This window comes from Abramis brama (assembly GCF_963993115.1).
Source record: "Abramis brama genome assembly, chromosome: 3".
Classification (NCBI taxonomy): Eukaryota; Metazoa; Chordata; class Actinopteri; order Cypriniformes; family Leuciscidae; genus Abramis; species Abramis brama.
The window spans coordinates 25044115-25069745 of NC_139965.1; the positions used below are offsets into that span (position 1 = coordinate 25044115).

The 25631-nt window shown below is 38.3% G+C and overlaps 1 protein-coding gene across 1 annotated transcript; it reads left to right on the forward strand.

The window, feature by feature from the left end:
- The first annotated feature begins 42 nt into the window (after positions 1-42).
- mindy2 (MINDY lysine 48 deubiquitinase 2) lies at positions 43-25139 on the forward strand. Its single transcript, XM_084108331.1, has 9 exons — positions 43-973; positions 2613-2670; positions 10502-10566; positions 15512-15670; positions 16307-16409; positions 17384-17526; positions 18627-18800; positions 22274-22465; positions 24555-25139. Exons 1-9 carry the CDS (start codon positions 152-154, stop codon positions 24717-24719), a joined length of 1881 nt encoding a protein of 626 aa, XP_083964457.1. The 5' UTR covers positions 43-151; the 3' UTR covers positions 24720-25139.
- The last annotated feature ends 492 nt before the right edge of the window (positions 25140-25631 follow it).

Below are 25631 nucleotides of genomic sequence, written 5' to 3' on the forward strand. Positions count from 1 at the left end.
TAAAATGACACATACAGTCAGTGGTTGTGTATAGTCGGTAAATAAGTGTGTATGAAGGGATGACGTCAGAGGTGGAGATGTCATGGCGTCGTCGGAGCTGAGACTGGAGCTTGCAATCTAGTTAAAGGTTGTCGTTGGTGCGTTCAGCGAAATGGAGAAGAATGCAAACCCTCATCGAGACGCAGGAGGAAGTGTCCTGTGCACCGCTATCCGTGCAGAACCCGCAGATATCAAAACAGTCGGCGGAATGAAAGATGTCTGCGAGAAGAGAGAGACTTTGAGTACTTGTGCAAGTGCTAGCGGTGCTAATGCTACACCCTGCACACAGACATCAGATGCTGCTGAGACAGTAAGCAAGAGCGCACAACCGAGCGTTTTACCACAGAAACTGTCGCCCGATGCGGCGGATAAGCTGAGCAACGGAATGGGATACGAACCGTTGATGGCCGTTGCTGGGAATAAAGAGGGTGGCACCTCAAAGTTAGTAAACAACCTCACGGGAGAGCAATCCGACATCAATAACGTGCAAGCGGGCGGTTTGGATGGAGGGACACCAGAAACGACGAAGCTGGCCAAACCTACTTATTTGTGTCCAGACAAAGCAAAACCTGCAAACTCGAATTCAAACGATCACACCGTTTCTGAGGGTCCTCCGAGTGGGAGTGAGCCCAGCATCGCAGAAGAGTCCCGCAGCTTTGATTCACTAGAGTCCTTCTCCAATCTGAACTCCTGCCCGAGTTCAGACCTCAACAGTGAAGGACTGGAGGACAAGGGACTAGCTTTGGCTATTCAGAGTGAATACGGGGCCGAGGGAACGAAAATCCCCTGTCTTAAAGACAAGGTGACCGGTCAGTCGTTGTACCACATCAAGTGGATAAAGTGGAATGAGGAGAACACGCCTATCATCACACAGAATGAGAACGGGCCGTGCCCGCTGCTGGCTATTATGAATGTCCTGCTATTGTCATGGAAGGTAAATAAGATGAGGTTTTGCTCGTTTGACAGGTCACACTACCACCCAAGTTATAGATGTGCAATTGCTGTGTTTTACCCGGTGTTCTAATTATCCTTTAAAACATTTTATTGGATTGTGTTTGTCTACTTGGTAAGCACCAGCACACCAGTTGTCACTGGCGTTAAATAAAGGCACATTCATAAATTATTTGCTTATTCAAAATATACTTGATTAAAATGAAGAACACTAAGGATAACCTATCATGTTTGTCTTCTAGACATGTTTTATTCTGCACAGTGCGGGTCGCCCTCTCATGGGAGCTGCCATGTTGACATCTCTTGACCCACTGTGTAATGCTGTTTACAAAGTTATTAATAAATAATATATACTTACTTTATTTAGTGATGGTATGGGACAGTATGCGTGTGATTTAGAAAGTCCAACAGAATGGGTACAAAATATAATATCTAAAGTTGCTTGAGTGATAAAACAAACTACAATGCAGCTTGCACAGCAAGCTGTTAGTAAAGGTAAAAGTGTCAATATAAAGTCCATATAAAAACCACAAGTACTATATGGACCCTTTTCACATTTCTGGTTTTCTCAGAAGTGGAAGTCGTCATAATTGCGTAAACTTCTATAGTGGTGAATGGGAGATGACAGCAAATATTATTTTTTCTATTTCCATTTGCTCAAATAACAAAAGAAAAAAAATCATTACAACGTTTCCACGACTTTCCAAAAAATGGAACGAATATAGAGAGATTGATCGCAGCAGTTTGTAGAGAAAATGATGTGATCTTTGCTGTCACTCCCTCTGCCATTGTATTAAAAACCCTCTCAGCAGTGTTCACTTATGTAATGTACTGCCATATAACATATATATGGTATATAACACAAAGTATAGCGTTAAAAATTTTGTTAAATGAAAAAATTGAAAATATTCACGTTGATGTTGATAAATGTGGAAACGCATCATCACAGTGTGAACACTGCTGGTTTTATATATATTTTTTACATTTCATTAATTGTTAATGAATGGTGACTTATTAAACTATAGTCCATATTTGACTAAACAAATTGTAAAAATAGCATTTGAAAAGTTAATTGAGATTGACTTGAAATTCTGTTTTCATCTTCAGGTTTGTCTCTCTATCTCCAGATTTTTAAATAACATCCCCTTTATTTGTAGACGCATACCAGTATCATGGTTACATCCTAAACAGTCATTTGACAGACACACCAGTAACTTCTGGCTTTCAGCCTTGGACTCATTTGTATTATGAAGATGACATTTAATTATTGGCTTTGACAGTGAGTTGGCAGGCACACGAGGCGCTATTTCAGTGCTCAGTCTTTCATCTTGAAAAAAAGAGGCACTATGTTTTTCAGCTGTGACTGCTTTAAAAGCCACTGGCATCTTATGGAGATGATAGACACTTTCAGGCTGTTTTTAAGATGATGCCTGTTTTATTTCCTTCAATCTTCTCATAGTGCATTTATGCTGATACAGCAGGCCATTTCAACACCATTAGTAACCCTTATGTATGTGTGTTACATAGCATCATTGTCGAAGGATAAGAGGCCTTGTATATGACCATGAGCAATTTGTCATTTAAACTGCTTTTTAAATGATTTCTCTCTGGTTTTGCCACAGGTCAAGCTGCCACCTATGATGGAGATAATAACGGCAGAGCAGCTGATGGAATATCTGGGTAAGCATTTCATATGCATTATAAATGTGGACTCTTTATGTGGTCTTGTTGACACAGTATCTATCCAATGGAGGGTTCAGTAGAAGAAAGATGTTTCAGGTTTTATTTCATTTGAAGAGCTAATTAAAAAAAAGATGTAGAGAGTGATGCAAAGTATGGTGGGCTCGCTGACAACACTATAATAGGGAAAGCTATGCTAAAGTCTTTCTGTCTACTTCTTTCTGCAGCTTCATGTCACTAATTGCTAGTTCGTTCCCAAAAATTTAAATTTATCCACCATAGGACACCAAATTATAGTAGGAATCATGCAAAAGCTAGGGATGTCATCCTAATTATAGGATTGTGTAATGTAATTTCAACATATGGTTATTTTCTGCATGTACCTCTTCGAGAAAATCTGAGCTTTTCTATTCATAACATTAGTCTGTAAATCAAATTAGACTCTGTTGTGCGTTCGATAAACAGCCTGATAAACATCAGAGAACCAGAAAATGTGATATGTCTTCAGGTGCTGATGGACAGCACCAGATCAGGGAAATACCCGAGGGCTCGTCCTCTTGTAACGTCACAGAATCCAGATCCCTATTTCCACTGTGGCATGTTGACCTTGAACACAGAAGTGTTGCATTACTGCAGTGAGACAGTTGCTTGGACCTCAGTTTCTCACCATTGCATTAGCTTTTTTATTACTAGTTTTAAAAAAGTGTTTAATAGTTTAAAAGCATCTTGTCCACTAGTCTTAAATATCAGTGATGGAATGTAAAAGCAGATTGTTCAAGAAAAAAAGGTTTATTTAGCCTCACACATTCCAGAAATGCCAAGTATGAGATGAATCTAGATATGAGCACTGTAGGTGTTGTTCAGAGGTCGATGTATGTTCAGTGGTTTCTCTTATCACTCCTTAAAGACCTTTACAAACACATTTAGTCATTTAGCAGATGCTTTTATCCAAAGCGGAACATCACAAGCGATTTATAAAATGCACAATCTTTACTGGATTCAGAAGACAAGGAGTGCAAAAAAGCGCTGCACGGGGTGTAAAAATCCGTGTCCCGGTGCTCTCTGGATCTAAGGAAAATGCGACTCATAAAAACAAATCAAGCCAAGGCACACTCGAGAGTTAAAGTAAATGTATATAAAAAGCCTTGATTTCATTATGGCTTAGGCAATTAAAAACCGACACGTTGCGGCTAATGAGCCTTAATCAGGGTGATCTTTACTGGATTCAGATTGTGCTTCGTTTGAAATCTTTCTGGAAAGTCTCGACTTTATGAACTTTGCAAGCTTGTGCCTTGCTCACCCTCATAAAGTGCTGTGGTTGTGACCGCAGAGGATGTGGTCTCAAAATGTCATTCCTTACATAGGTGTGGTCACTTTGGTGTATATTTTCAGTTTTAAAACTTGACAAACTTTTGTATGCAAGACATTTATCCACTAAGAATAAGAGTATTTATTAAGCATGTGTGTTTGTATGGCAGACGGTGTGGTTAAAGATACACAAAATGTTCAAGTTAAGTTTAGAAAGCCTGATAATGTTATTTAATTTTAAATGTATTTTTGTATTATATGTAATGTGTATATAATAATCGTTTCTTCTAATAATTCCCCATTCTTGACTGAACTTGCAATAAAATGGGAGAGCATGCATCATCATCATAATAAGATACAAGTGACAAGGGTACAACAGCTTCAGGTGAGAAACACTACCCCCTGAAGCTGGTCAGGGTCCGTTTTGCAGCTTGGAAAACTTGACTTCATTGAAGGCCAACACCCCATTCCCAGCTGTCTGTCTAGAGACCACTCTGAAGTATTCCTCATATTTGCAGAGCTGTTGATAAGCACACACATCCATGTGATTTAAAGCCTGCCTGACACAGAAACGGAAATCCCCTAGATAAAAAACGTGTCAGATGGAGAGTGTGCCAGCTGGGTACTTTTTACATTTGCTGTTGAATGTTTGACCTTCTGAATGTTCCTTTTGAGGTACTCCCATCATAGCTTAGAGCTGCATTTATTCAGAAGCATACTCACTTTCGCTCTATGAGACATCCATGGTTAGCTACACAGGCATCTGTAAATTGCTTTTCTCTTCCCTAGGTGCAGTAAGCTGTTTAACTCCATTAGACAGCATCTATCTCACTCTCCTCTGCTGTACTTTACGGCACTGTTAGTGTTTTATTTCCAGGCAAAGTCAGTGGCCCGTGAACAAACCCTGTCAACTGCACTGTCTTATCTGATTTGATCAAAGCATGCACTTCAGTTACTGTTCAGTTTCCGAGCATCTACTATAGTATGTTTCTCAAGTAACCCAATAAGTTTTTTTTACACTAAAGGCTTGATCAGTGTTCAATGCATTAAATTGATACAGAAGTGTAATTAATTTTATTAGCATCAAAACAATTTGGCCAAACCCTGATGACTGATTTTTGTCATTATATGTTTTTGGTGGCCTGAATAAATTGTTCATCAAAAAAAAAAAAAAAAAGACAATTGTAGCATGAAAATGTAAGACTTGGGGAAACTTTGATTTGTCTCATTATTGTCCCTGTTGTCAAAAATGAAAATTCTGTCATTTACTCAGCTTGATGTTATTCCAAACCTGTAACACTTTATTTATTTGTGGAACACACAAGAATAATTTTGAAAGAATTCACCTGGTCGCTCTGTGAAAAGAGACTGAGGCTTTCCAGCTTCAAAAAAACGAATGCAAAATCACCATAAAAGTTGGCATATTCTTGTGCATACTTTTCTTTTGATGTTAAATTTGTGTCACAATCAGACCCCCCAAAAAAGTTGTTATTTGGCAGAAATTGGCTGTAACTTATTCATGAGAGTTTTGAGAGTTATCGAGTATATAAAGATTTAAATATCAGTCTGTTACTCACACAATCTTCAAAATATGGCACACGCCATCATATGGACCACTTTTATGATATATAATGGTACATTTTTATGTTAAAATGTCTCATCTCCATGCTGGCTATTATCATGAAAAAGTGCAGCAAGTACAATACTCTTTTTGTGTTCCACAGAAGATAAAGTAATGCGGGTTTGGAGCCATATGAGACCACAATGACAAAATCTTCATTTTGGCTGAACTATCCCTTTACAGCTTGATGTTATAAAGTGAATGAGAGCAGCAAAGCCATGTGAGCAGCAGCAGAAGCTTTTTAATGGGTTCTGTTTAAAGGAGAGGCCTGGTATGGGAGAGACAAAGAAATTGACTGAGGAAGAGATCAGCTGGAGATGAACTGAAAGAGAAATGAAGAGGCGGGAGTTGGAACAAAGTGTTTTTGCTAAGCAAAAATAAACGAAAGTAGCCCAAATGAACCTGCCTGTGCTGGGCCGCATTCTTGGCACTGATCAGAGGAAGCTGGAGTCTGAGGGAGTGGGCCGAAAATAAAACAGCCGAGCTTCACGCTTCTCTCTCACACGTTCGTGCTTTGTCAGAGCAGAAACATCTAGGCTTCCTCTGGCATTTTGAACTTGTTTGTTTTGAGCTATGGCTGGTGCAACCATATAATTCGGTGTCGCTGAATTATTAGTACAATGATAAGTCACTGGAAAGCTTTGAAAGGTGACAAGTATGTGGTGATCAATAGCAATAGACTGCTCTGGAATGGAATTTGCAGTGATTTGGCCTTGATTTAATGGTCAGTACAGTCGAGCGATGCTCCTGTACCTTGAGCTGTATGTGTGTTCAGAATGTTAATGAGACGGATGACAGGTGCTCCTGTATTAGAGCAAAACCCAGGGTCAGTTCTTATCATGTCTGCCAGGTTGCCAGCAGCCATGGCTGCCCTCTCGCTCTGCTCCAGCCCGCTTCACTGATCTGCAGGAGAGTTAGTCCGGACAAGACAATAAAAGGAGGACAATGATAAAACTTGCGTAGAGGTCAAACTAAATGTTGAATTGAATTCTGAAACTACTTGTTTTGAGGTCAGTTCCTTGTACCACTAGACCATTTGGGGAAAAGTTGAAATGCATTTTTTAAATGAATAATAACAACAAAAATAATAATTATTAATAATGAATGAAAATAAGAAATATTACTACTGTGATCATTTCTTAATTTTCAAACGTCAAACCATCAAACTTTTAATTGACAGGAAAAAAAGATGCACGTTAAAATGACTCAAACTCAGAGTAGATGCTGCTCTGAGTCGCCGCAAACACCCGCGGATAATGAGCTGCTCATGTGAAAGAACATAGTGCCAAGCTTACACTACATTTTTTTACACTACATCCTTATGCATCGCTTTCTGCCAGGACTTTTACGTGCTTTTCCCAAACCACTAAAGTGACGTAGACTTCCGGGTTAGCGGTAGCGTTAGCCATCAGGCAAGTGTTATTTAAATAAACTCCTGATGTACTTACAAACTTTCCAATGCCTCATTTTATGAGTACAGAACCTATTTGTACTTATTAGTGGGGTAATTTACGAGATGCATCCTTGGATCCATTAGCGCCTGCACTAAGCCATTCGGCTGATTTCTCTAAATAAGCTCTAACTTTAATAATGTTCGACCAAGGGAAAAATAGCTTCTGGGGGGGTGTTTGGCTCGAGGTCATGGTGCAAAGGACCCTAGGTTGATTTTACTCCGAACCATCCCTTTAAATCACCACTTTTCAGGGCTCCAAACTGCGACTAAAATGGTCGCATTTGCGACCAAAAATATTTATTTGCGAGTGAAATTTCTGCCAAGGTCGCCATTGGCGACAATACAAATTTACTCCCTTTGATTGTAAAATTTGCATCCTACGTGCATGTTTTATAACCAGTAGCCTATCGTAGGGGTGTGCGATATGAAGGTTTTTGATCGTGGACGATTAAAATGTCTCCACGATCTGCTTTTGAAGAAATATCGTAGAATCGTGCATTCTATCAGTCGCTGTTCTGGCGCCTCTGTCCCAACATACTGAACAATGCGACGTATATTCACATAAAATGTTAACGCAGCGGAACGGGACAGTGCTGCAGTTCACAAAAGTTAATAATTTGCATGTGCTTTAATGCCTTGTCGGTTAAACATTTAATTCGCTTGCTGATGCGCTGTTCTAACGTGTGTGTGTGTTTCTCAGCGCGCCGCGTACATGTGAAGCTCACATGCACTAAAAGCCTGTCTACCAGCGCCTGGATACTGGACTACATAAACAAAGTCGGTTATGTCTAAAGTGAAAGCAAACTTGAGAAAATTGAGAGAAAATCTGCTTGTCAAATGCGTGTACATTAGACGTGTCGCGCTCAGCTCTTAAAGAGACAGTAGCAATTGTAAACACGCTGCCGCTTGTCCTTAAAGGGATAGTTCACCCAAAAATAAAAATTATCTCATTTACGCACTCTAATGTTGTTCCAAAACTGTATTAATTTCCTTCTAATATTTTCTAATATTAATAATTTGAAGAATGTGGGTAACCAAACAGTAGCTGGTCCCCTTTGACTTCCAAAGGAGAAAAATATACTATGGAAGTCACTGGGGTACATCAACTGTTAGGTTACCCACATTCGTCCAAATAACTTTTATTTTCAACATAAGAAAAAAAAATTATTAAAGTTTAAAACAACTTGAGAGAGTAAATTATGACAATTTGAATTTTTAGGAGAACTATCCCTTTAATGTTAATGAAACAACAAAATGTAAAGAGAAAATCACTCACTGCTCTTGACTGATAACTTCAATAGTAGCTTTAATAAGTATCAATTTATAATTTATACAGTGAAGTCTATGTTTTGTTTTATTTTTATATTTGTTAATTTAATTACTTTCTTCAATGCTACTGTTAAATACACCTACTGTAGCTGAAAACAAAACACTCTTTATTTCATTTGTATATTAAGTTGTGTATGTGTAATGTTTATCTTTGATCTTAATATTTAATAACAAAGAAAATAATGACTACACTTTTTATCTTCACCCCTTTCTGCCATTCTTTTTTTATTTTATATTTTGTTACCTAAGGCTTTGTTTTTAAAATATGGACATTAGTTTGGCTGTAATGCTCAGTCACAAAATAGTAAAACCAACAAAACAATAGGGTCCTCTCACCATCGGTGCTCGGGCCCTAATAAAAAAGAATCGTGATAAAATTGTGAATTGTGATTTTCCTGAAAAAAATCGTGATATGATATTTTTGCCATATCGCCCAGCCTATCGCTTCATTTGTTTTGTTAACGTCATGAAATGAGATGCTTTGCGTGAACATTTCACTGGGTGAAAGCGCCAAAATATGAACTTATGAAATAGTTCATAAGTCGGAAATGACATTCAGTTACCAAATAAGCTCCAGTTCCCAGAACATTAACTAGATGAAAATGCTGAAACTGTAAGAAGAGGAGAGACATGCACACAACAGGGTGACTAAAAGTAGGTGCATTGTTATGTGGCTCTTAAAAAAATTATTTGGCGCCTGTTTTTTTCCCCTATAGGAGCCATTGGCTCCTTAATTGATTTTTTTGTTTGGAGCCCTGACTTTTGCAATTTGATAACCGCACTAAGCCTTATTGTGATTTTGGTTTTATTAATCGTGCAGCCCTACTTACATTTACATTACATTTAATCATTTAGCATACGCTTTTATCCAAAGCAACTTACAAATGAGGAGAACAATAGAAGCAATTAAACTAACAATAGGACAACAATATGCAAGTGCTGCTGTGACCCTTCCCAGTTTAGTCTAACGCAGTATACATATATTTTTTAAAATAGATATAGAATAGAAGAAAGTGTACATTGACAATACATTACTGTACATTATTTCCTTGACAGTCTCACTGTTTACACCTGTATTAACATACATTTGCATACCATATTTTTGGATCGGACAGTAACAGTTGTTTAAAGTGTATCTAGCAAGCAATGTTTTAAAACTGTTTTGGCACAATGATGTGTTACATGAATAGACAGTCATTCACAAATAAGAATACATTTGTACAGCCGCATTTACCATTGTTCTGTGAATTTTCAGTCGAAATCCAGTCATTTCAATAGGAACTTAAGGACGAAAGGTTTCACGCTGGGTTCAAATTTGTCTCACAAATTCACCTTGTTGACCAATAGAAAGCTGTTTGGTTTAAAAGAGACTTCTGTATGACCCGTGCTTCACATCACTACATTATTGACATTGGACAGTGGAACTTTTGTCGTGAAATTTTGCTGAAATTTCACTAAGGTAACTGCACTACAACTACGTTTACACTACAAATGTGATATTTGCATCTTTGACCACCTCCGAGTATGTTTACATGCACTTTAAGTTGTATTTCAGCCTGATGAAATCAATAGTCTTTTTACAGCGTCATGTAACAGCTCTAGTCTGGTTGAAAGCATAGTAGTTTGTTTTTTGTGAAGTCGGACTAACAGACCTACATAATGCTATTGTTGCTCGCTCGGCTTTGCCCCACATGTATACACATTAAACAGATTTCAGTTTGCCTCTAGTCTATTTGTATATACTGTACATGAATTTTAATATGTAATTTTATTGCTCAACAACACAAAAACTCTTACAAATGCACATGTAAACAAACTTTGTAACATGCTAGTTTGACCTTGTAGGCCCATCCACTAAAACAGGTAGGCTCCAATCACTGTCTTGCCACAGTATTGACAGACATTCACACTAAAGCTGTAAATACAGAATGGCTGGGGTTGTATATATCTACTGCTTTTGGTTTATTACCATATGTAGACAGTTTGTTAATTGCAACAGGGTGAAGAGGAGAGTGATGTCTCCTGTGAGCATGTGTTTTCCATAAGTGCACTGTCTCTGAAATGTTTTTTCACTAACCCTCCCTTTCTTTTTCTTTCTTGCTTTCACTCCATCACAACAGGAGACTATATCCTTGAAGCCAAGCCAAAAGAGATCTCAGAGGCTCAGCGGTTGAACTACGAACAGGTAACAGAAACAGCAGTTTTGCTTGTGACTCACAGAATTGAAGTCTATCGAAGATAGCCAGTCTGTTTACATACATAGTGTGTTTGTGTGGTGGTGCAGTGCTAACACTCAGAACGAGGAGTGAAAGGTGAGGCCTAAGGCTCTGACAGGGGAGAAGACATTAGCCAAGACACATGTAGACACTTAGACAGAAAGATATCTTTCTCACATTCTTGCATCTCTTCTCAAAATATCCCTTTGTTCTTGTAGAGAGCATGGCTTGGTTCTCTGTCATTAAACAGCCAGTTATTCTCTGTGGCATTGCAGTACTTTTAGGAAACAAGCTGTGTTAGTCATCTAGATCAACACCCATCCATCCCAGCAGGAAATATGCATGGAATCACCAATGAATTAAAGGAATTGTGAAAAAATGGTCCATTTCTGTCTGGATCCAACTGTTTATATAATGGCAGGAGTAAATATCATCATTGTGTTGCATTGAGAGAGTATGAACCTTTTATAGAGCTGTTTGCTGTACAGCGTTTGGCATGTAAGGAGATCGGGTCAAGAGAGATGGCTCATTTCTCTTCACACATGGCTGGTATGGGATGCATGTTCTGGGCTTTCTCTTTATTAGATTGTTTATAATATTTATTACACCACAAAGCCTGTCAAAAATTAACGAGTCATATTTCAGCCCCAAATCAAAAGAGGAAAAATCATATTTAGCAAATAATGATTTACCCCCAATTATCATTACCAAAATGTGAGTCTAATTCTAATTACCGTAATGCAGTAAATAAATACTGGAGAAAAAAAACAACAACAATTGTATAGAATATGATTTTCGTTACTGTAGGCCTGCCCAATCGGTCCAACGACAGTGTCTGATAAGCGGGTGAAGGTTTACTGCGTGTTACTGTATTTTCCGCGTGGAGTAATTTGATTCCAATTAAGCTTTTATCTGACTCCATTTTATCACGACCTTGAATTCAGGTTAGAATGCCAATTAGTTATTGTACTACAATAATAATAATCTATTGTAGAATCTGTCTATATTCTAGAATCTATTCAGGTCAGTTATGGTAAGATTGTCAGTTAAGGCTAGTTAGAGGCTGTAGCCACACCAATTTATGGGCAAAAAAAACATACACTACCAATCAAAAGTATTTTTTTATTTGTAAAATTTTTTTTAAATAAATTAATACTTTTATACAGCATGGATGCATTAAATTGATCAAACATGTCAGTAGAGGAATTTTATTGTTGCAGCTGATTTCTATTTCGAATAAATATTTCTATTCATCAAAGAATCATGAAAAAATGTGCCATGCTTTCCACAAAAATATTAAGCTGTACAACTGTTTTTCAACATTGATAATAATAAGAAATGTTTTTTTGAGCACAAAATCAGCATATTAGGATGATTTCTGAAGGATCATGTGTGACACTGAAGACTGGAATAATGATGCTGAAAATTCAGCTTTGCCATATAAGGGGTTACCTTTATTTTATTTTAAAGTTTAATATTTCACAATATTACTTTTTTTAATGTATTTCTCATTACATAAATTCAGCCTTAATGAGGACAAGAGACTTCTTTCAAAAACAAAGAAATCTTACTGACCCCAAACTTTTGAAAGGTAATTTATTATATATATTTTCAAAATTTTCCCAGTTGTTTTGGGGATAAATTATGACCCCAACATCAGGTTCTTGACAGTCTTTTTGATATTCCCCCAGTATGTTAATAGTTTATTAAATAGTTTATAATATTGTTAATGTGAGTCTCTTTTAATTGCTATTATAATATATTCATTTTAAAATATCTCACTTCCAAGCAGTTCAAAGTCGAGTCTATTTTGTATGTGAGTTTGAGGATGTGAGGATTAAGACAACAATGTTTCTGATGTTCCCGAGTGTGTGTTCTTGTTTATTGGAGTAGGTGGAGGCTGACTGGATTCACGCTCCTTTACTGCTCTTCTACTGCTGTCTAAATTAGATTTTGCTTTGTGCTTGTGTTTTGATCTAGGTTCAGTTTTTATAATGTACTTATCGTTTAGAGTTTAACTGCGCTTCATTCATGCTTGAATAATGCTGTTTCTTTACACTGTAGGTCAGCTGACTGTCTTTGGCCAGGCTCTGTGTGTGTGTGTGTGTGTGTGTGTGTTGACAGTTAGTGAAGCGCTTTTTTGGCAGTAAGAGAGAGTGAGGGACACACACACAAAAGGTCCGGAAGAACTTTAATGGGCCTGTCTTCTCTCTTTGTGTGTTTAGCCTGTGCAAACAGTGCATGTATTAACATCACTCAGGTTTGACTGTGTTTAGCAGCCGTTATTCAGTCTAATAGATGTTTTGATTGTATTAAAGCTTTTATAGCCATCTCAGTGAATATTGCTGCACTGGAGCGAGAGTAAAAGAGCTGGGAAAAGTGGGTCAGGGCAGTGGAGTGGATCAGAAACGCTGGCAGGGGCACGGGGACAGAGCCGGGCCACACACAGGCTGGGCGTGGGTGGGGGTTGGAAGCGGTACTGGGCTCAACCGGACTGAATGGGAGCTGTGGGTGGATAGGTCTTGGCTAATCTGTTTACGCTCATCTGACCCCGGTGCCAGTTCTACATGCTCTCAACCACCCACTGGCCATCGGGTCAGCCTGTGCCACACTGATTCATCCTGGCTCGTGTTCCAGGAGAACTGGGACTCATGACTCGGCAGTTCTCTAAAGGTGTCTAGTGTTGGTTTGGAAACATCATACTTTGGTATTGAGCTGCGAGATGATGACCTGTGCTATTCTGATCGGAGTCAAGGTGAGATGAAGGCTGTGCTCACTCGGTGTCAGAATATGGTTGTCAGGTTTTGTCTCGTTTCGAGTGCTAAATACAGTTCGAGTACGACAAAGATGGACTGCTGTCTAAATCGGAAATGACTACTTGAAATTTTAAGTCAAAACCAAATTTGTTCTCTTGATATGTTCTAAGAGGATGAAAGCAGTGTGAGTTGCCTGAAATGCAGTTTAGAATTTAATCATTGAAGACATAAAACAAAAAGTCTTCATTTTAATTATCATTATCTGTCACTATCGTTCTAGGCATTAATCAAGATTATAGCTAGAAGAGGATTGACTTCAGTATTTGATCTGATCCTGTCTGTGTACAAAACAATGAGAGTCACACATTTTAGTAAATACATTTCTGGATCCCAAACACTGGATTTGGGACGTATTGTCGTTTTTTTACGTTTTCAAAGTGAAAATGAATGAAAGTGAAATGGGATCTAGTGAGAGTCATAAATGGCTTAATCTGAAAAACTTCTATCATGAATAAAGTCACAGATACAGGCTTTTTGTTAGCAACCCCTTTGACTGTTCACAATTTAGGATGGTCTTAACTGCCTTATTGCCTTTTATAAAACAGTTACACAGATTTCTATTAGAATGCTTTTAGCACAGCTGGAACGTTGTCAGTGTTCTTGTTAGCTAAAACTATTAAAAATAGTTTTCGATTGAAGTTGAAATAAAATATAAATATTTGAGGAAAACTAAAAAAATAAATAAAAAAAAACTTAAATGAAAATTAGAAATGTTGCCATTGTTTGAGCTACTAAAATGACTAAACCTAAAACTGAAATAAAAAAGTAATAAAAATGACAAAGGCACAATAACAAAATTAGATAAAAGATAACTGATCATATAAAAATAAAAGCACATTTAAAATGTGTATAATTACTAAAATAGATTATTAATTATACTTAGATATTATGGACAACTGTTCAACCGGTGGAGGTGTGAGCCAGAGGCTTTGTGGGCAGATCAACATCACGCCTGCTCAAGGACCTGGGACTGCGGGGAGCCACACTGTGTAGATCCACCAAAGAGCTCTCTGAGGAAGCTGAGAAACAAGCCACTGGCTCTGGCTGAAACGACAAGACAAGGCTTGGGGAGTAACATCCAATTAGGTTTTGCTGCAGGGGGTGTCAGGGAGACGTCCCTGTTCACTGCCCCGCCACCAGGAGATGTTCTGGGTTAAAGGGCGTTTCGAAACGTCAATGAGCGGTGGCCCCCAGCTGAAGACCCTGCAGCAAAACCATGCAGTATGCGGTCAGGTTTAGGCCTGCCTCAGGGAAGAGGACGCCCCTGCCATGCACAGTCCACCACAGGCACCGCTGGAGGTGCGACAGGCCTAAGGCCCAGCAGAAAGACCATCTCGCTGTAATGAATAAAGACAACACTGAATGCTGTTGACCAGTCAGCTTCCAGAACTGGAACGTTTTAAATCAAATCCAGAATTCCGGTGAATGGGACTGAATTAAGTGAAAGTGCAAGGAAATCCCTTGTAAAACCAGGAAATGGCCAGGGCAGAAATCTCCCAGAGACAGAAGGGCAAAGATAATCTCACTGGTTTCTAGGGATTCATGGGGTTTGATGTATCATGTGGTTGATACATGGTTGTGTTACAAGCTCTAATCCCAACAACTGTCCACACAAACTCATTTTTTTGTGCTGTGACCGATCAGCATAACAGATGGTCATACTGTGAGTCCTTAAAAGTGAGTGGAGAGCTGGACAGATTATTATTATTATCATAGGATCTGGAACGTAATATAAAATGCCGAACACACGCACACACGTTCAACTTCACACTTTAACTGTTGAACTGCGCTGTAGTTTGTAGTCTTGCAGTGGCTTGTGTTTGAGAGTCAGTGGAGGGTCATTATGATCAAAACAGAAAGACCGGAAGTAAAGGAGGTGAACTCTGGGTGTTTCGAGCTCTTTAGGCGCTAGTCTAGAGTTATGAGATTTTTCCTGCTCGGGGTAGTGAGACAATTCATTGGGTGTGACATTTAACAGAAATGCATGCATTTGTTGTGTAAAAAAAAAGAAAGAAAAGAAGTTACTATTCCCTCATTGTTTTTGTATTTGCCTTTATAATTCCTTTGCTCTCTCTCTCTCTCTTTCTCTAATCTCTAGAATATGAGTGATGCTATGGCGGTGCTGCATAAACTGCAGACAGGACTGGATGTAAACGTTAAGTTTACAGATGTGCGGGTATTCGAGTACACTCCCGAGTGCATCGTCTTCGACCTGCTGGATATCCCACTCTACCACGGATGGCTGGTCGACCCACAGGTCTGCATGTGGGCTTTAATTTCAGAATCTTATTCTACTGTAGTTATATGCTCAGTTTCACAAATACATTATATGCAGTGCATAAGCAGCTTTAGTAAAAAAATCAAAAGGACTGTCTATCAATAAATAATTACATTAAAATAATTAATTACAAAATGGCAAAGATGATTTAATAATACATATTTATAAATATATTAAATGCTAATTTATCCAATTAATTGCAAATAATTGCACATATTAGTACTTGCTAAGAAAACCCCTCAAATTAAGATACACATTATTTACATTTTCTTTAGTAGACTTCACTAAAAGTGGCTTTAAAATCAGTATATTGTTGGTTTTAGTTCCATATCAGTGGAGATAAGCTCATCACTGGGCTACAACAACAATCTATTCATTTGAGTTTGTCAGTCAATGTTTGTTTTTTTTACGCATTGAGCATCATGGTTTCACAATGGCGTATCAAGTTAAAAACATTTCAGCTGTTAAAAACGTGCTGCGGTTTGTAGGTACGTTATGTACAGATTAAATTGATTGATTAAATGAACACATTAAATTGATAGCCCTTATAAAAAGAAACATTCATGCTAATATTTTGACCGGCATATTGTCTTTCTTTTTTATGGCTCTCTGTAGATGGCTGATATAGTGAAGGCAGTGGGGAACTGCAGCTATAACCAGTTGGTGGAGAAGATAATCAGCTGTAAGCAGTCAGACAACAGCGAGCTGGCCGGGGAAGGTGGGTATTCACTGCTTTTATCTGTCTTTTCCTTTCACACATTCATCCAGGCCTCTTCTTACAGAATGCAAGTGCTCATCCGTAGCATTTCCCCTTATGACTGGGTGTCATGCATTTGGATGTATTAATGTCTCGGGATACATTTCTCTATGTCCTGAATAGTGTTTGCATCATTCAGATAAACAACTATCAGAGTGTCATTTAAGCACCCTTCTTCCTTTTAGTTTTTATCTGTCTGAAACCCTCTCTCCTTTTCTTAGTGTTTGTGTCTAAATATATCATCCTCGCCATCTTTTCTCTCTCTTTCTGTAAGTCTTGTCTGTTCTCTGTTGCTGCACTGATATGTGCCCTTTTCTCTCCAGTTGATTTTCTGCCTCTGCCACTTACACTCTATCCCTGTACAAGCATACGTGAGTCTGCATGTGTCAGGCTGTGTTATTTTTGTGCATTATATAGTTTCAGCGAGTGTGTTTAAAGGAGTAGTTCACTCAATCGTGATTTTTTTCTTAATTTATTCATCCTGTTGTTTCAAACCTGTATGACTTACTTGCTTTTGTCTGGAGAAATTTGAAGCTACAATGAATTGAGGTTGAGACTTAAAAATATAGTAGCATAAAAGTATCCTAAAATTAGTCCATATGACTCATACACATTATTCCAAGTGTTCCGAAGGCTTTGTGTGAGAAACGGACCAAAACAGAAGCCGTTATTCACTGACAATCGTCATGGATCGTGATCGACCGGATCATTGAGTCAGTGAAATCAGTCTGGTTCGTGAACTAATCATTCAAAACTATTTTGCGAACGGAATTATGTGAAACGATCAGGCTTGTTTACGAATCAGATATTGTGATGTGCCAAGGAGAGCTAGGGTTGAGAGCAAGATTTCACATTCATAAAATGATTTTGTATTGTATTGTGTGTGTCAGAGAGGTATTAATGTGTGTCTCCACCACTGCCTCTTTCTTTTCCAGGATTTGTGGCAGAGCAGTTTCTGAACAGCACAGCGACTCAGCTAACATACCACGGCCTGTGCGAACTCACCTCTACCGTACAGGAGGGAGAACTGTGTGTCTTCTTCAGGAACAATCACTTCAGCACTATGACCAAATTTAAGGTGTTTACATTTAAGTGTTACTTCTGCAGCGTTTTGAGATGATGGATGCTGAAAGATGGCTCTGTGCTGCTGTGAATAAGCACTCCTATAAGTAAATGAAATTGTCTATAGAGGGTATGTTGGTGCCCCCCAGTGGCGAACAACAGAAATGTAAACTGCTACTGTGAAGACTATAAATATGGGATACCAAATTACCACGATTTGGCATCTTTGAAAGGTCAAGGTCTGCCTATAATCACATGCAAGTAAACTGATATGCAGTCAAATTATTATTATTTTTTTTTATTATTATTTTTTTTTTTATGTTTGTAAAGTTAAAAAATTAGGCTATTAATAGTTTTTGTTTTCATCACATATGACACACCACAGATTATACTATCTGCATATGTTAAAAACACCACAAGACATCAGAAACATCTTAAAACAATATAAAGTAAAAAAAACCCTGCAAAGTCTGTTCAGTGTTTGATCCATCAAATGCACTACTACAAATCAAACTAATACATGTTGACAGTGAAATGCACTCATAATTCGCAATTTCTACTATAATTAGCAGTAAAATTGTAACTACTGGCATATATTTTTCAGCAACATCAACAGGATTTTTATACAGAATATACCTATGATCAAAAGTCAGGCTCGGGAGATTAATTCAAACCATCCAGAATTCATTGAAAATACAAAAATGTATATTTCTATTTAGTTTTTGTTTATATTTGTTCACTTTTATAGTTTGTTTGAATTAATATTTTATTAGTTATATATCTTAGTTATAAAATTATATATCAATCACTAATTCAGGGCTAAACTGAATGTGAGAGTCACAGAGAATTTGAATTGTTTTGGATGTTGACTATATAACCACCAGCTGTCTTATCAGGGAGACTGTAGAGCCTCTGTCTTTTATCTGGAGGAAGTGGAGTTGTTCTGTAACAGCAGGATACACTTCACCCACAGATAAAACTCTTCCATGATCCTCATGTACACACTTCAGAACTTGACACCACTGCTGCTCGGTCTGTGTGTGCTGAAAGATTGATGGACGAGAGTGTTTTAGGCCGCTGAAGTGTTTTTATAAATGCCCTCTCTGTGTTCCTCAGGCCCAGCTGTACTTGCTAGTGACAGATCAGGGGTTTCTCACTGAGGAGAAGGTGGTTTGGGAAAGTCTGCATAATGTTGACGGAGATGGGAACTTCTGCGACTCAGAGTTTCATCTGAGGCCGCCCTCTGACCCGGAAACGGTGTACCGTGGTCAGCAGGACCAGATCGATCAGGTCAGGACTAGTCACTCCTCAGGAGTGCTACGTTTTATTCAGCCATAAACACTGAGTACTGTAATTGTTTCTTAGGTTGACGTCTGTGAAAGAACATTTGCATGATGCCACTATGAGAAAGCTCATACAGTGAGATGTCACACTATTCACTGGGGTTGATGAAGTTGTGAGTGTAATTTCAGTCATTTAGTATTAAGAAATTACTAGTTTTATTAAGAAATAAATAGTTTTATTCAGCAAGGACACATTAAATTGATCAGAAGTAACAGTAATGCCGTGTGTCCACCAAAGGTTTTTTATCCAGCTGAAAACGCCTAGCTGTGGGCGCTTGAGAGGCATTTGGCAGCGCAATTTTTTTTCTCTCTTCAGCTGAGGCGTGTTACTAGGATCTCATTTCAGATAGTTTGTTTCTGTATGTATTGTTTCTATATAAAAATGTCAATACAATGTAAAGTATTTGCTCTTGCTTTACATTATTTAGTTCCGTTATTATGCTGCATGTTGTCATCTGTTGACGTTGTACAAGCAGGATGTGGCGGTTGGTTGGTGTGGTATTTGTCCCGCCCCTCCTCCACTGTGATTGGACAGCTGGGTAAAAAATGACAGTGATGAGCGCTGCGTTTTACCCAAAGTTGAACATTCTTCAACTCTCGGCAAGTGCTGAACTTTGGTGGACACGCGGCCTAAAGACCTTTACATTCATTGTTAGAAAAGATTCCACAGGTTACAAATAAATGCTGTTCTTTTGAACTTATTATATTCATCAAAGAATCTTGAAAAAAAATGTATCACATTTTTTACAAAATATAAAGCAGTACAACCATGTTCAACATTGACAATAATAAAAAATGTTTCTTGAGCAGCAAAGTGGAGTAATTGCTGCTGAACTTTCAGCTTTGCTTTTCTGTTAAAATAGAAAGCAGACCACAATCTTTTATGATACACACACTGCAAATAAAGTTGTAACTCCTAATCTGTTTGACAACAACATTATACAATTGATTGTGTTCCCAAAAATAAATGACACTGTTTAAAAATAATTACTAGCAACACCGTCCTTCGGATGAGACGTAAAACCGCGGTCCTGACTCTCTGTGGTCATTAAAAATCCCATGGCACTTCTCGTAAAGAGTAGGGGTGTAACCCCGGTGCCCTGGCCACATTCCACCCATTGGCTCTTGCCAATCATGGCCTCCTAATAATCCCCATCCACTGAATTGGCTTTATCACTCTCTCTCCTCTCCATCTGTAGCTGGTGTGTGGTGAGCGCACTGGCGCCCTTGTACGGTGACTGCCGTCGCATAATCCGAGTGAATGCTGTACAGTAGTGCATATTAAAAAAAAATATATATATATATAAATGCTATAAATTACAGTGAATTATCACAAAAACCCCTGCCTTGATGCCATTAAGCAGATATTAGATAGAGCGAGTTGGGAATTCAGGTGGTTACTTGTCCCAAAATGTTTCAACGCATGATAAAATGTTCTGGGTCTTTTCCAGGTACTTGTCTTATGAAAAGCATGAAGCCCAGCCCTGCGGCATTAATTACTTTTTAAAGATCCAATCCTCAAGGCTTTGAAATAGTTCCTATGCTTCTGGACATCAAGAACCCATTTAAACATTTCAGTTCCTGATATTTTATTTGTGGTATTAAAGTAATCACTCAGGAAATATCCTGTGTGTGTACCAAATAGGGTGACTAAGAGATTTCATGATTGTGCAAAGCCACAGTGACCCTCAGATAAAGGCAAGCTCTGGAGACTAATGTTACAGTGAGCCGTGAATGTTGAGACGCAGCCAGGCTCTGTGAGAGAGGAGTGCACTGCTGTCCTCTAGCACCAATTCTGCTCCATTGCTCGCTGGAAACTCTCCTCAATTATTGATGTTAAAAGCTCCCAAATCCTTCCTCCAGCTCTGTGTAACCCTCCCTCTGTGCCTTTGGGAGCCTTTAATGCCTGATGACCAAACCAAAGTGCCTCACGTAACACACATTCCTTCTTTCCCTTTCTTTCTTCTGCTGTTGTATTGGCTGTTTAATAATGAAGTGTCTATTAGGGCTTGGAGATCACCGTGCTCTAAACACTAAACATTTGGTCAGTCAGCAAACTAATTGGTGTTTAGTTAAGTAAACTAAATGGTCATGGGTCATGGGCTAACTCTAACTCTTTTTTTCATGAAATGTAACGTAAGCTCATTACTAATGTAAGGATTCCGGCTAAGCTGTATTATAATGCTCTACAGAGAGTAATAGTTCACCCACAATTTTTTTTCTTTTACTCGCGCGAGCTCATTATGTTCCAAAGGTGTATGAGTTTTATTTTTTGGAACCCAAAAGGAGTTATTTAGCAGAGTGTTCAGGCTGCACTAAAAGAGGAGGGAGGGCAACCAGTAGTATACATGAAAAGTACATAAAATAAATATATAATAAATAAATACACTGTTAAAAAATTTGGGGTCAGTAGGATTTTGTTTTTAAAGAAATTAATTCTTCAATTCAGCAAGGATTAATTAAATTGATCAAAAGTGACTGAAGACAGTTCTAATGGTACAAATATCTATATTTCAAATAAATGGTTTCAATTCATCAAAGGACCCTGCAAAAAAAAAAATGTATCCTGTTTTCCACAAAAATATTAAGCAGCACAACCATTTTCAGAAATGTTTCTTGAGCACCAAATCATCATATTAGAATGATTTCTGAAGGATCATGTGACATATGTAGTGATGCTGAAAATGCGGCTTTGCATCACAGGAATAAATACAATTTTAAAATATATTAAAATAGAAAACATTGTTAAATATAATTTACAATTTAAAATAACTATTTCTGTCTTTTACTGTATATTTTTAATAAATGCAGCATTATTTAAGATATTTCTTTAAAAAACATTAAAAAATCTTACCAACCCCAAACTTTTGAATGTTACTGTTAATAAGTAAGGGATAATGTATAGCGAGGCGGTTGTTATAGCGAATAACAACCCCGACAGGCTGAAGGGGGGTCTTGAATCAGCCTGAAGGGGTTGTTATTCGCTATAACAACCGCCTCGCTATACATTATCCCGCTTTTTACATGGCTACCTACAAAATAAATAAATAATTTGACACAAAATATTGATTTAAAAAGTTGTTTATTGATTTAAAAACGATTGTACTTCTTCCGCTAAAGAAAATAGTCCGTTCCGCGTCCATAGCAACGCTCTGTTTTTCATGGCAACGGTGTGTTATACTTCGCAGCGGTCTGTTATCAAGAAATAACAGACTGCATTCTACATTGGAATTCAACCAAGCCATGTAATAATATAATATAATATATACATCTATGTATTATTGCCTTCTACCATAAATTCTGGTACACTCATTATACGACGCTGTCATCATCCTCTTGTTCAGCCTGGACAATCTGCCAAATAACTCAATTTGGGTCATGGAAAAATAATCATATGGGTTTTGCCCTCTGTATGCGTAGGACTACCTGATGGCGCTGTCTCTGCAGCAGGAGCAGCAGGCCTCAGACCTGGGTTGGGAACAGATCCCAGAAGGCATCAGTGATCTAGAGCTGGCCAAGAAGCTGCAGGAGGAGGAGGACTGCAGAGCGTCACAGTACTATCAGGAGCAGGAGCAGGCGCAGGCAGAAGCGGCAGCAGCTGCACAGGCACAGGTGAGTTACCCTAATAAACTTGCATTCAAAATACTTATATATATATATATATATATATACTGTTAGGGGTTAACAGTTTAGGACCCAAGGACCAGATGTTTGAAAGATGACCCGGAGTCAGAATTATAATAATTGAAGAAAAGTTTTACTGAAGATAGTTTGCAGTTTCCTCAGCAGAAGTCAGCTTCAAGACTCACACAGGAGTGCGTAGGCCGCCCCGCTTACAGTTACAAAGATCACAGCAGTTATACCCTACACCAGGGGTGCCCAACCCTACTCCTGCCGATCGACTGTCCTGCACAGTTTATCCCCAACCCTAATCAAACACACCTGCCTTTAATTTTCAAGTGATCCTGAAGACCTTAATTGGTTGCTTCAGGTGTGTTTGATTAGGGTTGGAGATGAACTGTGCAGGACAGTCGATCGGCAGGAGCAGGGTTGGGCACCCCTGCCCTACACCAAGGTCTAAGCTACGTTCTTGCTTCAGGTTGCAGTTTCTGATTGGGTAAGAAATAGATAAACATTGTAATTTTCCACACATATACAGATAGACGAAAGCATATCTCCATCGATTACGCAGCTGACACTCGGACCCTGAAGTTAGGCACGTCGTGACCTTCCAGGTCGCAGATTTGGGTTGCTGGGCGCCAGCATGTCCTGAACAACAACTCAGTCAATCTCCAATAATGCCAGTGGTTCCTTAACCTATAACCAAAAAGACTAACACACACACCGACACACAGCTTTTCCAACTATAAACAGGAAAGTCCTCTCAAAACATTAAGATAATATGTTCTTTCTCTCAAGGAGAGCTACACTTTAGTCTAACTGGAAAGCAAGGCTTTAACAAAGAAATGATCCCTTAAACTATTGGCTTCAATGACCCCTAAATGTTTTAACATGTTGAAGACAAACACAAAACAAGTCCCTATTTCATTTCTGGAAGCCGGGCTAAATAAGCAAGCACTGTTACTACATTCAGATATCAAATACAGATATTAAAAAATACATGAAAATAACATTTTAGTAATCACACTGGTAACTAACAAAGTAAAATCTCCAGAGAAGTCATTCAACTCATTTGATATTTAGAAGGAAAAATATTGATTAATACCTTGATTATAATCACTAATTACATATAAATTGAAGCAGCAGTGGATTCCAATCCACCCCCTTCAATACACAGTCAAACCAAAATGTATTGAGACACCTTCAACATTTCTCACATTATCACAGTTTATTGGCTATAGTTTAGAAAATGGTAATAAAATATGACAAGAACTCAGAGTTATCAAATCAGTTGATATTTCACTGGTTTTGGCCATCCTTCTGTTAGACTGTCTCACAAATCAAATAGGTTGAATTGCTGTCAGCTGTTAAATTTAAGTACACAATTAGATAATAGCAATTTAGGTAAACCAATTACCAAGCAATGCTTAATTTTGTTCAGTCTGTGGTGTAAAAAGTTCACCTTAGCAATTAAAGAGAAAACACTTCGGCAAAACATGGTCAGGTCAAAGTGTCTGAATAAATTTTGGGCCCAAATTTTTATAAATTTACTGGTAGTCCACTGTATGAAGAATGTTTGGGTATAATATGTCACAGTTTACTTTATTTTGCTGTCCTCACTTGCTGCCGCTAGGATGCGTCTAGATTTCTAGGCTAAACCTCACTTACATAAATGAACTATAGTGTCCTGCATCATATTTGGTGTCTGAATAATTTTTGGTTTGACTACATATACATATATATCATATTTTGCAATGAACGTAATATAGTGTATTACTCTAGTCTTAACGTGCAAATATTTGTTTGTAAACAAACTTTCAATGAATAATTCTCCATTGTTTTTAAAAGTGGATGGGCACTAATGCATTTTAAACGAGCTTGCAAACGTCAGTAGAGAGAAGACTGTCATTTCACTAGAAGATTGAATTATGACATTTTCATGAAAAATGATAGGTCAAAAGGTCAAAAATGAAATGTACGCATGGATGAGTCGTTCACAATAAGATGGGGTGAATGTTCATTTAATGTCAGTTTGAAAGAGTTCAAATAAGAGGTTCATTTGTTGTTCTCCTGTCTGCAGGGACAACAGCCAGCAGCGGGTGCTGAGCAGGTGGATCGAGCGGCAGCCGCTGGAGCCTCAGCAGGGGGAGCCACGGCTTCTCCCAGCCCAGGAAAACAGCCCTCTACGGGGGAACGCAAACCCAAGAAGGAAGCCAAGGACAAAGACAAATGCATCTTGTTGTAACAGCAGTGGACTACGTGGAGCGCGAAACGGGCAGCAGTTTAATTCCAGTGGCTCTGCAACGCATCTCCCAGCGTGAGGTGGAGAGAGAACGAGCAACAGAGATGAAGCGTGACGGACTTGCCATTCTCAAGCCACTTGTGCCTGACTTTAACCCTCTGTGTTCTGAAGATGCAGACAAGCAGAGAGGGGTGTCACTACAAGGACTATCACTACATCTTTCGTAGAGCTGGCCAAATGTTCTCAGCAGGAAAATCACACTGCAGTGCACTATATTTGTGTGGGGTCACCAGGGAGGGTGGATTTTCTTTTTTCTGTTTTTAGTAAAACAAGGTAATGTACACAGCACTAGGCAAAAAAAACAAATCCCACCCCAAAAACAAGAAGAAGAAAAAAAACATGCCACTACTTTTTTCATTATACAAAAGCATTTTTTGGGGGGATTTCTGTTATAGCTGTTGTTTATAAGCTATTTTATACCGATTGACCTATATATATATATATATATATATATATATATATATATATATATATGCATATGTAGATTTGTTGTATTGGTCAGTTTCTGTTGTTTAACTGAAGGATATCTGAGATCTTTTAATGAAAGGCCGTTCACATGTGCAGGTAGCAAGCCAACAAGTCGCTTGGCAAAAGGTGATGTCTCAGGACATGATGTAGGCCACCACAGTTCTTTGCCTGGCAGTTTGATGCCAAATTGAACAATGTTGATATTGTAGGAGTCACCTCCATTTTAGAGAGCGTAATCCTGATGAAACTGATGCATTTAAAAAGTTTTTCCGTTTTAAGCTGTTGAAATTTAATTTGGCTATATAGATGTGTCTGATTTTGCCAATAGGACATTTACTGTTATTTTCAGTGAACAGCTGACACTAATATTAATGTACATAGTTTTAA

Coding starts and splice junctions, on each gene's coding strand:
- mindy2 (XM_084108331.1), top strand. CDS start 152: ATGGAGAAGAATGCAAACCCTCATCGAGACGCAGGAGGAAGTGTCCTG. Junction 15,671..16,306: donor GATGGCTGGTCGACCCACAG/GTCTGCATGTGG, acceptor GGCTCTCTGTAG/ATGGCTGATATAGTGAAGGC. Junction 22,466..24,554: donor CAGCAGCTGCACAGGCACAG/GTGAGTTACCCT, acceptor TCCTGTCTGCAG/GGACAACAGCCAGCAGCGGG.